At 44.0% G+C, this 16,044-nt stretch overlaps 1 protein-coding gene across 1 annotated transcript; it reads right to left on the bottom strand.

Moving 5' to 3' along the window:
- Positions 1 to 4,218: 4,218 nt before the first annotated feature.
- PLGRKT (plasminogen receptor with a C-terminal lysine) lies at positions 4,219 to 14,633 on the bottom strand. The gene is made up of 5 exons (XM_066617376.1): positions 14,520 to 14,633; positions 13,727 to 13,814; positions 6,350 to 6,480; positions 4,802 to 4,911; positions 4,219 to 4,691 (listed from the first exon to the last, which is right to left on the bottom strand). The coding sequence occupies exons 2-5, from the start codon at positions 13,805 to 13,807 to the stop codon at positions 4,570 to 4,572; spliced, it is 444 nt and encodes a 147-aa protein (XP_066473473.1). The 5' UTR covers positions 13,808 to 13,814; positions 14,520 to 14,633; the 3' UTR covers positions 4,219 to 4,569.
- Between the last annotated feature and the right edge of the window lie 1,411 nt (positions 14,634 to 16,044).

The raw sequence follows: 16,044 nt of genomic DNA on the forward strand, positions 1-16,044 counted from the left end.
TGGAGCGCATCCAAGTAGACACATTGGGGCTGCTGCAGCTTTACCCAGGAGAAAGGGATGCAATTCCCCTTGCTGAGCCACAACTGGCCCCAACCTTGCCTTGGATGTTCGCTGGCCTGCCTGCTCCAGGGCAGATTAGGATTGGGCTGTTACAGTCCAATCCTAACTTGCACAGGAGCAGGCAGGCCAGCAGGCATCCAGCACAATTTTGGGACCGAAAGTGGCGCAACTCAAGGCAAGAGAAAACCTTTCCCCTTATCCCATGTTGCGCTGCAATGGCCCCAATGGGTCTACTCAAATCTGTGGCACCAGATGAGGTGGCGCAGATACAAGCAGAATGGAGCGGCCAGGGGCCATACCATGATGCCCAGGAACGGAGTCAGGAGCTGGCATAACTACTGGATCCTGGCCCCGCCTCCTGCTCCCCGCCCATCTGCTCCTGGGAATGCCCACTGCCTGTCCTTTCCCGTCCCGAAACGTCTCCTCCACCCTCATGCTCCCCTAGACCCCTGCATCAACCTAGCTCAGCCGATTGAACCTTACCCTGCCAGGCTTGAATCTGGCATGGGGAGGCCAGCGCAACTCCTTGCACTGGCCTCCCCAACTCCTAAGTTGGTGCAAACTTGCCTTGTGGCATGTTTGCGACACCCCCGGCTTGGCGCAAGTGATTTACACCAGCCTAATCCAAAGGTTAGGATAGTCCCCTTAATCTCTAAGCCAGGGGTGTCAAACATAAGACCCTCAGGCCAAAAGCGGCTCCTGGAAGCAATTTATCCAGCCTCCCATTATAATTGGGCTCTCCCAGCATGATAATTTGGCTTTCTCATATCTTGAAAAATGAACAAGATTTGCACATTTTCTCTTCTGTCATTTACAGCTAATGCGATTCTGTGTGAGAACAAAGTGCTTATTTTTGGCCATCTTCTGCTTATGGATGCTACTTCCGGCCCTCAGCAGGCACCATGAATGCTAACTTTGACCCTCTGTGTGAAATGAGTTTGACACCCCTGCTCTAAGCTATTCTTCCTTGCAAGGATACAGCCAAAGGACACATTGTTAAACAGCCATGAGATGCGGATGTATTCAAAGATAAGGTCTGTATCATCACTCTCTTAGGCCATTGTCTCTTATCTGTTGAGTGACTGATTGTCCTTTCCCCTAGCAATTGCAAGGGAAACTTTAGACACTGAGGATAAAATCACTAACAATCTCCTTGACTTGAATCCAATTAGTTCTACAGCTGATCCTAAGGAGGCATCTAGAATACTGTACCATTTTTGCCCTGTTTGGTGGGATCAGACAGGGTGCCTGGAGGAGTGTTTTAGGCATTTCCTTGACCTTTGCCCTTCTTGGATTTTGATATCTCCCAGAAGAGAGCTGACTGGCTTGGTCCAGGAGATAACAAATGCTTCATTGCAAGAGGGGGTGGTCGCAGCTCCCTTGGAGGAAGAAATTGTGAGATCATTCCTAGAGTACCCTTCTTGAATTCTGAAAATTTTAAACTGGTTATAAATAAACTGGGCAAGATGCTCAAGTATGTGGTTGTCATGCAATTCTAAACCATTGTTGGTAAGGTATATTAAAAGTCTTCTGCTAATGCTGGGCATTTTGTCTGTTCCAGAAAGTGGTTTCAACGTGCTCTCGTGGGGTCACACTGCCCTTAAAGAAATCAGGTTTGCAGTTGGGGTGCTCTTTGATTCCACTTTTTCAGGAATTCTGCCCACCTATTATCAGGCTCAAGGGGCATTCTGCCCAATCAGCTAAGACACCGGTGTATCAGCTGCATTTCCTCCTGCCAGAGTTAACCTGGCCAGAGTTACTTTTGCTCTGGAAACCTCCAGACCAGACTACATAATGGGTAATGTGTAATACGTTGTGTGCCTGTAAACACCACCTGAAAACTACAGTTCAGAATATAGCTGCTGAGCTGTTAACTGGAACTGGTCATTGTGAACTTCTCTTGCTCATGCTTAAAGAGCTGCACAGTTCAAAGTATTGATACTCATCTTTAACCTATTTCTGCCCAGCCCAAAGGTGTACACATTTGATTCCTGTTGCATAAATGCAATGATGGGAAGAAATGGCTTAAAGCCCTGTGCAGCTTGGGACCACAGTACTTGTAAGAACACCTACTCTTACATCAGTCTGCCTTTGGTAACCTATAGAAGCCCAGCTCCACGTGCTGGTGATAATGCAAGGCTAATTCCTACTGTGATACAAACATGTATATTGGCAGAGATATTCTTCTAGGCAGCCCGAACAATTTCAGTTATAATGCTACAATCAGAACGTATTATTTTCTTTAATTTTAAAATGGGTGCCAAATTGCACCAAGATTGCACCTTTTGTAATACAAGCAATATGTGCCTTGCCTGAGTGAATAGGGCTTGTGTGAGAAGGACTGTGATAGCTGGCAACCTTTAGGGACAGCTTTCCCAGAAGTGGCAGCTTCCTGTATAGAGCTCATTCATTGTGATTGTAAGAAGACCTCCTACTTCAAACAGCAGGAAGCCCAGCCAATAAAATGTGATTGTTCCAAAAGCAGGTGACTGTGTACTGAATACCACTGTAGTGCAGAGTGCAATAAAATTCCACTTATTAAACTTAAGTGATAACCAGTGTCTTGGATAAGGTTGTGATGCAGAGCTCAGCTTAGTTTATTGGTGATTGGTCAGGACCCAAACAGGTCCTTGAGTAGCATCCCAGCTCAAGCTGCTGGTCATTACAGGTTGCTGAATCCATGTGAGCAAGTGCTGCTTTGTGTCCATCTTGCTAAATCAGGCATTTCCGATGAGCCTGCATGTACCTTATCAACTTTTTCAACCCTCTTCCCCTACTTAAGTCTAAAACAAAAAGAATTAAACTTGTTACATTTTGACAGTTTGCATGCCTAGTCCATGTTCACAGGTAGTTCAGTAGGTTGTTCACATCCCTTCATCCTGCAGACATTACTGTAAGTTTGATTTTCAATAAGAAGCCCTGTGGTTCAATGGTCTCTCAGGAGGGATTTCTTCCCCATAGCCCCCTCCATCTTGGTTCTGTAGTTTGGGGTGGTGGCAGTTATAAACTACCAAGGTTCTCCTCTGTGCAGTTGCTGGTCCAATAAAGAGAAAGCAGAGAGTAGAAAAGGGATGCGTATGTGCTGACCACTAGGCACTAGCCCTCTCAGTTAGCTTGTCTTCTCTTGAGTCCTTTCCCCTGACACATGGCCAAACCTTTTCCTCAAGGAATCCACTTACTTTCTGGGCAAATAGGAGCCTCATTTCCCGACACATTAGCACTCACCCACTAGTGAACTATCTCCCCCTCTTTGAGTCACAAAAAGGACACACTAACTACCTTGCCAGTGTTTCCCCCAGGCTCTCTTCTATAGAAACAGTGCAGCTTTGGTCAACTGCAAAACTGATTTCAACTGCCTCTGCTTGATTCTGTTGCCTTCCTTCTCTGCCCAGTATTGTATGTAAAGAATTCTTCAATAAATCAGTATTGGTTTATTTGTTACTTCTGACCCTTTGACTACCCCCCATCAAGTGCCAAGTTACCATGGGGGTGTATCATGAGCCAAAGATCCCTTCACAGGAGTGACAGTCGCATACCATATCCCACTCACCCTCTGCTGGAGAGCACTCTGTAATACTGGCATTAAAGAAGGGGAAATAGAATATCTTCGGAATTCTCCAAAAGTTACACACAGGAAAACATTAAAGAACTGCTGCTTTTTAAAAAAAAAACAATTCCTTTCTTCCCAAATCACAGTAGGATAACGGGGCAATAAGGATACACCTCACAAATTCATCATGGATCAATGAGGAACAACTCCCAGGGGACTTCATTAGTAGGAAAGGAAGACACCATCTGTCTCAAGAGGGCACTTCTTGGAACTTCATTCCTCCCAGTCTGCATCCATCTACTGCTTAAGAATCAGTGTATTAAGGACTAACAACATGCACCTAGACTAGAAATGTATGGCATTGGTTTAGTTCAGATGATCATCAATAAGCTAACAAACATGTGTTCACCGTTTTTGGATGCAGATGAACTGGTTTCTTAATATTTCCCCATGACGTCAGAACCAGAGAAATGTTCTTTAAGCACTCCCAATAAACCAGGATCATACTGGATTGTCTGGTGGACCATTTTTAAGCCCAACAAGAACAAAATACCCCCCCCCCACCTCCACACACACAATATGATCAAGAAAAACCAAGTGAACTACTATTAAATTTCATTTAATAGTTTTATTTTATAAAGTACACTGTATTACAATACCCATAATTTTTAAAAAAATTTACTTTGATCCAGCTAGGGTGCTGTGTACAGTTTTTTTCTGTTACAGCAGCTGGGGCTGTGTGTGCAGACTGTTATTTAAAAAGTTAACATTTTGCCCATCGTCTTTTCAAGAGGGGGATCAAGGAACTACATTTAGGGATCCCCTTTCCTGCCAATCACCTGATTGGGGAGATCTTAACTTTTTTTGAAAGAGCTCTGCATACACTCTAGACCAGAGCATTTTAGTCAGAAACATGATTACAAATAGATTTTTCTTTGAAGTACTGCGTGTGACAAAAGTTATTTTTCAATAAAAAACTTGCTCTGTGCTCTTCTGGCTTTTTCAAGGCCTTCAAACGTGAGGGGTCCTTTTGGCATTTCTAGCACAGCAGACTCTGTGTCAATTATATTCTCTGCTTCACCTTAAAGAAAAATATAGACTTATACTATTAGACAAACACACACATTTGCAGTGCAGATATCACAGATCTTACATTGCCAGTGTATTGTTTTCAAGATATGCAATACTTACCTTTCATTCTTTGTAGCAATGATCCATAACCCATGTCATAGTTGTAGGCAAATATAAAGCCTAAAGGAACTATTGGAATGAAGAGCCCAGGCTTCTTGTTTTTGATTGCCCTGTTTATTGTTTAAAAAAAAAAAGTAGCATTATAACACTTCAAACAAAAAAAATGTACTTCAGATCCCTAGTATTAAGATTTTTTTGTGTTGAAAGTGTATCATAAACTTAAACATGTTGTTGCTCCAAACTAAGATGTTCTTTAATTTAGGGCTCAGTTTTGCTTAAGTGAGCCAGTGATGTGGATAACCTGTTTTACACCCTTAGTACATTCTATTTATTTAAAAGATTTCTATCCCACCTCGTTCTCACAAGATCTGAGGCAGTCTACAACAATATAAAACACTTATAAAAGACCATAAAATTTTTAAAAAATACGTAATAAAAAAATCACAGCATAAAACCAACACAAAGCAATAACAAAAGCAACTAAATTTAAACATATCCAGCCAAATAAAATGAATGATCTTCAGAGTACAGTACAACAAAAAGAGAAGAAAAAACATATAGCTGTGTGATTATCAACACATTAAGTATCAAATATGAATTACGTTTTTGATTAATTGGTAAGTTGCAGTTATGCTATAGAACTTGGGGGTTTTCTCCCTTGTCAATTTGTAGCACATATGCAATAATTCTTCATCAGCTGGAAGAAGATCTGGACAGGTTTCCTGAAGCTCTGAGAGCATGTTCTCCACATTATTCATAAATGCAAACTATTAGTGGGAGAATGCAATCGTCTCTTCTCTTGCTAATCTAGCACATCAATTAAGACATGTTCAATGTCAACAGAGACAGTGTGTCATGTGTGGTTGGGCACGTACTGGATTCTCTCATGACAACTGTGGAGTCCTCATTAGCACTGAGTGACAACAATCAGAATGCATATACAGGTAGAGCCTATTTATCCGCATTAGTTCCGTTCTGTGACTTGGCGCAATTAACAAAAAACGTGTTGTGCTAAATTCCATAGAGTTACGCAAATACACTGCAGCCTAACACTTTCGAATGGAAGGAAACTAAGGCAGCTGTTATCAATCCCCTCCACTCCGTACTCAGCCCTCCTGTTGCCAGCTGTCCTGCTTCTTTCACAGTTGGAATGCTAAGCTTTAAGAGTCCAGCCCTATGCGTTTCTACTCAGAAGTAAGCCCCATTCCAGTCAATGGGGCTTACTCCCAGGAAAGTGTGGAGAGGATTGTAGGCTATATCTCATGCTTTGCTTGGTGGGAAGGCTTGCTTGTGATTGCCTGCACAATGGGGGGGGGGGGTTGCTTGTGTCAGTGATTGCCTGCACCATCTCAAACAGCATATTAAAACAGCATATTATTTTCAGTTTCTTAAATGATGAAAACTTTCTGTGTTAATAGAGCACATGATCTGCACACCCAATGAGCAAGTTCATGGAGCATTTCTCTCTCAAAACAGAACACGAAAAACATAAGGAAAAGAACAATCCATCTTATTTGAGTTATATAGGGGGGGAAATTAAATGCTTACCCAGCTGATAGACCTATAGCTGCAAGTCCAAAGAATGCTCCAAAATACTTGAGAAATTCTCGTGTCCAAGCAATCTGCATAGCCATCTGCCTCTCTCGCATCTGATTTTGCATCAGGAGCTGCCTTTCCAGCTGAATGCAGAGAGAAAACACAATACTTTATTTTTGTTTGAACAGCTCATCTACAGGGAAGTTTTTCTTCAGCTCCTCCATAATACTATGGAAGTTATTTTTTGTGTGACTCAAAAAAAACCCAGCTTGTACTAAAAATTCTTCTCTACTTTAATCTTCCTCACATTTACTGTTAGGAAAAGATGGACCTCTTCAATCATTCCAAACTGTCCACAAAAAAATAACCAGGCATAACTAAGAGAACCCTAAGCATGCATAACCTCCCTAGGTAGAAATAGACCTTATGTAACTCACACATTTTCCTTTTTTTTTTTATAATGTGGCCACTACCATCATGGAAATCTTATGGTCATGCACACATCAACCACTTGAAAACACTGAATTACACAAATAGCACCTGCAAAGGAACAAGACCCAGCTGCAGCTCTGCCCGCTCTTTGCACACTTGCAGTGGGCTTGTGTGTCAACTACAGCTATGTGTAACCTAGCTCTATGCGTGGAGATAGAAGAAAACAAGATAGAGACAGGTAGTATCCCTACTTGCTCAAATGACAGGTTATCCTTCAGTTTAAACCAAAGTTGTGGACACATTTGAATCTCCTGTGTAACAAGAATTGGAATAATTTGATTTTTTAAAATGGCCCCCCTCTTTATAGTTGCTCTTCATCTTCGTCTTTATAGTTGCTCTTCATCTGCTGCTGCCACCCAATGCACCCCTCTTCCTCCTGCCCCAGCCAGCCACCTCCACTCCCATCATTTAAAAAGAGCAGCAGTGCAAGGCAGAGAGGCCACTTCACTCCTCCCATAATGCTCTATTCAAATGGCAGGAGGCAGAGGTGTGCATAGGGTAACAAAAGGTGAAACCATGAAGAAGCTGCAGTGCATTCTGCTGACCAGTCCCCCAAGTGCTGCCTGGTTTCCAGCCTTGCGTCCATCTGTTTGTGATAACAGAGATGCAGGAACAAAGAGTCAATATGAGAATGTGTGTTGACCATTCCATGTAGTTGAACTCCAAATCCATGCAGTTCATTTATTTTTATAAAAGTGGGGAAACTGAAATGCATTTCATTGTGAAAACGCCCAAAGACTAAAAACCCACATGTTCATTAGAACAATGGTTTATTTACTGGATTTGAAGTTCTATTTTATACATTTTGTATATGCATTAATTGAATTCAGAAGTGGCATTTTTGACATTGTTTTTCGCATCAATTGTAGAAAGGAAAATAAAGCAAAATGCTCTTTCATACAGGGATAGGCATTCTTGTGTACCCTTGAATCCACAATCCTATGTATGATTCTTTTTCAGTTTCCAGTCTGTTAAACAGGAGCAACTGTGCTTTCATATGCTTAACGTTAGAACAATAACAATTACTAATGCAGTGCAGCACATTAGCAGGAAATAATAAATACAGCCATGGATTAAAATATCCACAAATACAGATGTTTCAAAATTACTTCACACACAAGTTTTGCATACAAAGACTGACACAGAATGTAAAGGTTTTATTATAGCTTGTTTTGTAAACTTGAAAATTCTTCAGAAAAAAGGTATAGTACATGTGACAAATCACCCAAATATCTATTTTGTCTTCTTTTGCTAACAAAGCAGTTTAAAAGATACAGATGGGAAAGTCCATGCATAAAACTTTAAGAAATTTAAAAGTTTTACATTATAAATCATGAGCTGCAACCCTAGACAAACTTTTGTGGGGAAAAGTCCACTGTACACAATGGAATTTACTTCTGAAGCCACAACTAGCTCTGGGGGCAAGGGGTGCTTTACATAGGTGTACCTGAAAAAAAACTTAGCGTTTTGCCTCCTCCCCAGGAACATAGCCAAGCTGATATTAAATCCTTACATTTTTATTGACTAGTCAGTGATGGGATGCTGCTGACAGAAAATGTAATACTCCACTTCCTCAAACAAGTTTTCAATTTCACCTACACACACCCCAGTCAAAAGCATTATTCTCATCCCTTAAAAGTTATCACAATGTCACTGTCTAATACCAAATGAAGTTGGCAGCTATGTGTGAAACCAATCTAATTATTACAGAAAATTGCCAGAAAGCAACCACTAAGCACTCATATATCTTCTGCTCTACTTGTAGCAACATTTATTAAGGTTTCAACCATAATCCCAATAAGAAGGTTTGAGCATTAACAAATCAAGCTTCCTTGGAAATAAAAAGGTACATAGTAAAAGTACTTCCGTTAACATGTAAAATGAAACAGCTCAACATGGTATTCAGGAACCTAATTTAATATAGATTAATATCCTATACCTGCTTAACAAGAGCAAGCAGGAAGAGGGTCAATGTTAGTCTCCCTCCTCCTCCAGGGGAAAAACATAGTGTTGTGCTGTCTGGCCTCTGCTGTCTGGCTGCTAGGCAGGAAGAAGCAGCAGTCCTGCCCTAATTCATCCCCTCACCCGCATCTCTGGGGAGGCCTCTCACCAGTCCTATATTTTAGAAACAGGCCATGCTAGAGCTACAAGTAAGGAGGCAGGATTGCCAAGCTGCTTTATCATGTAGGTGGGTGGGAGCAGTCAAGGATGGTTGCCCTCCCCCCACTTCAGGAGGTCCCAAATCTTCTGCCATGCCTGAGCACAAGGATCACTCATAACAGCCTGACTTCAGCAGGTCAAAGCCCTGCTTAGGTATTTAACTTGCTTGTTATGGATTAAAAACCCTGATCCCAAAATATTGATTTCAAAGTGAAGGATATACAGATGGGTCCTTCATATCCGCAAGGATCCATTCCTGGACCCCCCACAGATACCAAAAATCGCAGATAATCAAATCCATGATTTTCTTCCCACCTGGGCTCTGAATGCGAGCGGTCATGTCTGGAGCCCTTCTGAGCCTTGGAGAGGCTGTGTGCTGCTGCATGCAGCCTTGCTGAGGCTCAGAATGCTGCCCAGAGCCTTTAGAACGCAACTTCCAGTTTTCGCTGAATACCAGAAGTTTTCCAAAGATCTCAGGCAGCATCACGAGAATCAGAGAGGCTGCACTCAGTGCCACTCTCCAAGGCTCAGAAGGGCTCCAGATGCAACTGGAATGAGGTTCCAGTCATGTCTGGGAGATCTGCAGGGGGGGTGATCCATCGGTCCAGCATCTGCAGTAAGGCAAATCCACGGATGCCAGATCCACGGATAGAGGCCATACCTGTTCATGGAAGAGAAGCAAGAGCAATCTTCATGACATGCTGAATTTTTCAAATGAATCAAAGTTTGTGTGTGTGAATTTCTAGTCAGGTAGATTTCACTCAAACAACAACATGTCAATCATGAAGGGGGGCAGACAGGTTACATCCACTCAAACTTGTGTGTAGACCTGCAAGTAGAATCAATGGGGCTTCATCCTAAACTCATTATGAGGGAGTAAGGTGTGAACTAGGGGTTCTTTCTTTCAAGGGCTACTGCTAGATGCAGAATCCTGCTTTTCCCATTTCAGCTATGATCTTTGTCACTCTTTCTTGGAAGCAAGTGCCCAGTGAAACCAGAGTCTCTTTGGGCAGTATACTGAAAAAAGATTGTATTCCTTAGACGAGAGAGTTCTTCTACTCAACCACCTTATTTTCCTCTTCCAACATCTGCTCCTTCCTCTCTTCCACCCACCCACCAAAATAGCAAACTTCTGACAATGTTGTTTACTCCAGGACTTGTACCCATAAGGGAATCTGCACAGTAATGTTTTGATCATGATAATGACAGTGAAATAATGCAATCTATACAGTATCATTGCAAAAAGCCAATTAAATAGGAGTGCATTAAGAACATTCTGCCAACTAGTCATCAAAACAGTCATCAACAGACATTCCAAACTCATGCTCCTGCACTGTCAAGATCCAATTATATAAAATGAAAGTTCTGTATATTTCTTTGTGGAAGTCTCTGTAGTGACTCATCAGAGTTGGCAAACATGCCTAGGGGAACACCACAGAGCCAAGCTACATGTTATATCAACCACAAGACTGTGCAGTTGAAGTCTTACTTGTGAGCAGCACTGGCTAGGATCAGGACCACCCTGAAAAGACCTTTACCTCCACACTTTAGTGTACTTTATGGGATATAGCTTCTATGAGGGTCAATTTCATCAGAAAACTGAGACAGAGGTCAAGGATTAAATACCCTTTACCTCTATGTCAGTGGTTCTCGAACTTTTCCGGCTCCCGCCTCCCCTGATCCTTGTAGCCATTGGCCACGGCTCCCCATTACAACACCTCACCTCAGTTACCCCAAAAATGGGGATGAAGGTGTTGCATAATTATACACTAGAAACAAGGCTGCCAGCACTCTGAGGCTGCAATCCTAACCACACTTACCTGAGAGTAAGCCCCATTGAACAAAATAAGACTTACTTCTGAGTAGACCTGGTTAGGATTGTGCCCTGAGTTTGTTAGCAGCACCCCTGGAGGGTTTTGGAAGGGGAGGGGGGAAGTGATGAATCTGCTGGGGGAGGGGAAGACTTTGTTTTGTGTGTATCTGCTAATTGCAAACTGATGCAAACTGAGACCCAGAGACTGTTTGGCTGCAATTCTAAACTCACTTTCCTGGGAGTAAGTCCCATTGAACACCCTAGGACTTACTTCTGAGTAGACCTAGTTAGGATTGTGCATCTTACAATAGCAGCCAACAGAGTACCCCCCCCCAAAGGAGGCAGGAGGAAAAAGGGCAATGGCTAAAAAGGAATGGGGATTTTTATTTTTAATCAATTTTTGGAGACAAAGCCCTCAAGAGTGGCTTTTTTCTTTTTTTAAGGGGGGGGAAGAGAAAGGTGAGGATCCTTTGTTAAGCTGACATAGACCCCCAAGCCTATGTAGGTCTGAGTAGGCCTTACTTCTAAGCCCCATTTGAGTCAATGGAGCTTACTCCCAGGAAAGTGTGGAAAGGATTGCAGCCACAAACAGCAAGGTTACAACTCACACCAAAGTAGACGGGGGCTACTCACACACATACACCCAGCATGCAGATGCCACCCCTGTTCCCCCAGGCAAGACGGAGGGATGCAGGCTGGGGCATTTAGACACCCCCCCATTAGGAGCAGAGGAAAGCGCTGCACTGCCTGTACTTCCTTTTCCCTCCCAGTTTGAAGCCTGCCAGGAGCGCCCCTTTGCTGATGAGATGCAGCACCTCCGCACTCTTCTCTCCTCCAGCCTTGACCAATCTCAGTATGCCCAGGGCGAGGGGCACACTGGGGAGTGTAGTCCTTGGGGCGAGGTTGCACATGAAGAGAGCTCCATGATGAGATGCAGCACCTCTGTCTGCCCTGCCAGACTTCTCTCCCACCTCCCCCCACCATGTTTCACACTGCCCCACCCACCTCTTTCTCAGCCTCGGAAAAGCAGCAAATCAGGAGGCAGCACGTGCAGCAGAGCAGCTGCCAGCCACCTCTCTCCCTGAGATGCCTGGCGACGCCCCTGGAGGCTAGCCACGCCTCACTAGGGAGATGGGGCGCACAGATTGAATACCTCAGCTCTATGTTGTGATCCTAATCCAAGCCCCTGCTACACAAGTAAGGTTTGCAATTGAGATTTCAAATTCACTTTTTAAAAAACTCAGCAGTTCAGAAGCTCTGTGGCCCAATCACAGTGGGCCAGCAACATTGGCATCACTTGCTTTGAAAAGAAATCCACAAGCCAACATTATGGAGCTAGTCTTAAAGTAGCAGAGAACTTTTGCTTTTGCTAAAACAGAGCAAGCGAACATTGTATCCTTGGATAAAGACTACCCATGTCTAGTTACAATGTTGAAGGCAACTCATGAAAAGGGGAGCTTGCAAAATTCTAGTGAGGTGGAAATTATAGACTCTTTCTGCCTCAAGAGTGTTGCACCAGCGGCCCTGTCCAGCAAGCATGTACAAGATAAGAACAAGGGAGGACAGATGTGGTGAACCTGTGGCACGTGAACAAATTTTGTTAACAAGCAGTGCCACTCACTATATGCAAGCAGGAATTGGATAATCCCTTTTCGCTTTGTGCTCCATTCTTGCATGGGGTTTAAAGGGATGTGTTACCTTTAAACTTTAAATCTAATATGAGGACAGGGCATAGTGAGGTGGTAAGGACCTTCCCTCCCTCCCTCCCCTCAGTTCTTCCAGGGCCTTCCCTCCCCTGTTCTTCCATGGATTACACAGTTTAATTACATGCTTGGTAAACAAATATTCCTTTTGTGCATTCTAACTCTCCCATTCAATTCAATTTTAATAACTGTATTCTGGTACTTTGGGCCCTCAGAAGGTCTTCTAAGGGCCTAAAAACATCATTTTTTGTTTCCCTGAGAAAATAGAAAATACATTTTTAGGCTCTCCAAAGGCATTACAAGGCCCTCTGAGGGATGGGGAGACCACACACAACCTCTCTGGCTCTCAGAAGGCCTCAGGGTGGGAAGTAACTGGAACAACTGATGGGGGAGGGCAGCATGGCTGGGGGGCGCTGCTGCCCTCTGCAGATGTGCCACCCAGGGTCACTTGACCCCCTGGACCCTCCTAGCTACACCACTGTTTTGGTCGCTCTCTTCTTCCCTACAAATAAGCAGTGACAGATGATTTGGAACCTTCCCCCTCCTTTTAGTTTATTTACAAGGAGTGTGACCTGCAGCCTGCCTGGCCCGTGTCACTTCTGTTTGATATAAACAGCAGCAGAGCAGGCTGGGAACCCAAACTTCACCACTTCCATTTCAAACAGAAGCAACATGAATCAGGCAGGCAGATCACACATTTTATAAGTAAAAGGATGGGGTGTGCAGATGTTAAAAGAAAAATCCTTTCAGGCATTTTGTTTTCCTCCATTAAAAAATTTGTAAAATACAAGTATAGTAATAATAAATGCTGCTCAAAATTACCGTGGGCACGCAGAAGAAATTTTTAGAGGATTATTGCCAATTGGGCACATGCTCCAAAAATGTTTCGCCACCCCGGATAACTGTATGTAAGCATCTTCAGTATGTTATCCCAAAACATGACTCCTCTAGCGCCCCCACCAGTGGGCAAAGTGACCAGTGCTGCCAGCACACTCAGGCAGCAAGAAGGATGGTAGGCTCAGGCAGGCAAACTGCCAGTACCAAATCCCAGCCTCCAGTCAGGAGTGCCAAGCTGGAACTTGTCAGGAGTGCCAAGCTGGTCTCAGTACTTTAAAACGCATTGTAAAAACCATACACAGTCTCAAAACTTCTCAAATGATCATCAACCAGCTCTCTTTATCAAGTTCAAGAATACTTTTTTCTGAAGAGGAAAATGCCAACCTGAAGCCGCGAATTCATAGCCATGAACTCTTGTTGAGTCTTTAGGTTTTCATTCATAGATTTTGAAAAAATGAATCCCATTTTGAACCTAAAAGAGAAGAACAAATTGCAGAACTAATTGAGTGACATACTCAGGGGATATTTTATCTACAGTGAAGAGAAAGCTACAACTGCATGAGCATACACGGAGCACAAGAAATTATGCTGAGATGTGCAAGGATGTGGATGACGCTAGTGTGCAATGAAAGGTGCCAGGAAGCTGCTGACACCTAAACAAGAGAGTACCTGTTGTACCTATTACAAGCACTCTCTGTAGCAGGTTCCAAACCCGCACATGACATAACTCCAGTTCTACACCCTGCCTTGGTCTTAAGTGAAATTGCAGGTTTACTTAAGGGAAAGAAAAACATGTTCACTTTCACTAACACTTTTTTCCTCACTATTTTTTGCCCCAATTGCAAATCAGGTGATTTTTAAGCTTCATTTCTGTAGCATACCCAGAAATACAGTGCGGCGGTGTGCAGGAGGACAAGTACCTCTGGGATACTGCCCCCCCTCACACACACACATAGCACCATGTGCATCGCCTACTCTTCTTGCCACATCTTCTGCATTCCCTTCTTCCAGCCTTTGTGCAACTGCACACCCCTGCTTGTGCACCTGTCTCAATGCTCCCAAAGCAGGCTGTGCCCCACAGAGCCTGTGTGCTCAGGCCCACACCCATTGCACATGCTTCCAGGTCCTCCCCTACACCTCCATCATGCCTCCAGCTCAAGGCACGACAGCGGCTCACCTCCTGCCACTCCACGACAATGCTGAGCCTGCACCCGACCTCAACACGTTCCTTCTGTGACCTGCGTTTCCGGCTCCTCCCTTTAGCCCGAGCTCTTCCAGGTCGGTGCCTGGAATCCACTCCGTCTCTTGCGGGACGCAGAGCCTCTTGCTGGACCCAGGGAAAGCTGTCGGTTGGCCAGGGCAGCCTGTAACAACGCGGCGGATGGATTGATGCCCCGACACAACGCTATGCAGGCGGCCGACAAGGGAGTTGCCCGGAGTTTGTGCTCACAATGAACTGACTTCTGTTCAGCAGCTGAAGAGGGCGAGGAAAGGTGGAGTGGCAGCAGGGGGGGCCAGATCCGCAGCTGCACAGGGCGGGCTGGGGGCCTTGAAACAGCCCACTCCTGTGCATGCTTACTCAGAAGTAAATCCCATTCTAGTCAATGGGATTGACTCCCAGGTAAGTGTGCGCAGGATTGCAACCAAAGAGTCTCTAACGCCCCATTCCTATGCACTCTTATTTTGGGGATCACAGCCCAAGCCTATGCGTGACTACTCAGAAGTAAATCCCATTCTAGTCAATGGGGCTTACTCCCAGGTAAGTGTGCACAGGATTGCAGCCAAAGAGCCTTATTATGCATGCATTTTGGGGGGGGGGGGAGTAACAGCTCACTCCTGTGCATGACTACTCAGAAGTAAGTCCCCAACTTTTGGGGGGGGGGGGGTTACAGTCCTAGTGGGTCATGGCGATGAAGGTGTGCTTATGTGGAGATGACATGATGAGTTCCTGCGCCAGATCACTCTGCCCCTACTGGGGAGAGTAATAAGCTGAGCCCCAATGGAAATGTGAGAAATATTTGTTAATTTTTCTAGGAACAACGGGAGACTTGGCTTCCAACATTAAAATGGCAAAGGTTTTCTAACTGCAAAAGTTGTTAGTTCAAGAAGAACCCAAAGTACCAATAAAGTACATAATTCATTCTGTATCTAGAACTTTGAAATGCCACAGACAGCATTGAACCATAACACAGGCCTACAAAATTGAGGGTCAGAAAAGTTTTTCCTAAACTTTATGGTGGTTTGATGTGAATTTGGGGTGCCAATTCCAAAAATGGCATCTGTTTTGCCCTATTATGTCTCGTTTTGGAGATATAGTATAGCCTCTTTAGTGAATGGTTCAAGAAGCTTCCTCATGAAGAAGCCATGGTGTCAGCTTCCTCATGAGGAAGCTGCTTGAACCATTCACTAAAGAGGCTATGCCGTGCCTCCAAAACTAGACATGATAGGGCAAAACAAATGCCATTTTTGGAATTGGCACCCCAAATATACCCAAGAATTGGTGTAAGTAATTGCTAATTAAGAACATAAGAACACCAGGGTCAAGTCATGGTGCTGAGAGGAGCACCACTGCTGCTGCCTGCTACTGCTTGTGCACCCATGTGCACATTTCTACATGTCCACATTTATGCAAATCTGTTCAAGATGCTCACTGACGAAGGCCACAATCCTAACCCACTTTCCAGCACTGACATAAGGGCAAT

This window comes from Tiliqua scincoides, chromosome 2, assembly GCF_035046505.1.
Source record: "Tiliqua scincoides isolate rTilSci1 chromosome 2, rTilSci1.hap2, whole genome shotgun sequence".
NCBI classification, from domain to species: Eukaryota; Metazoa; Chordata; class Lepidosauria; order Squamata; family Scincidae; genus Tiliqua; species Tiliqua scincoides.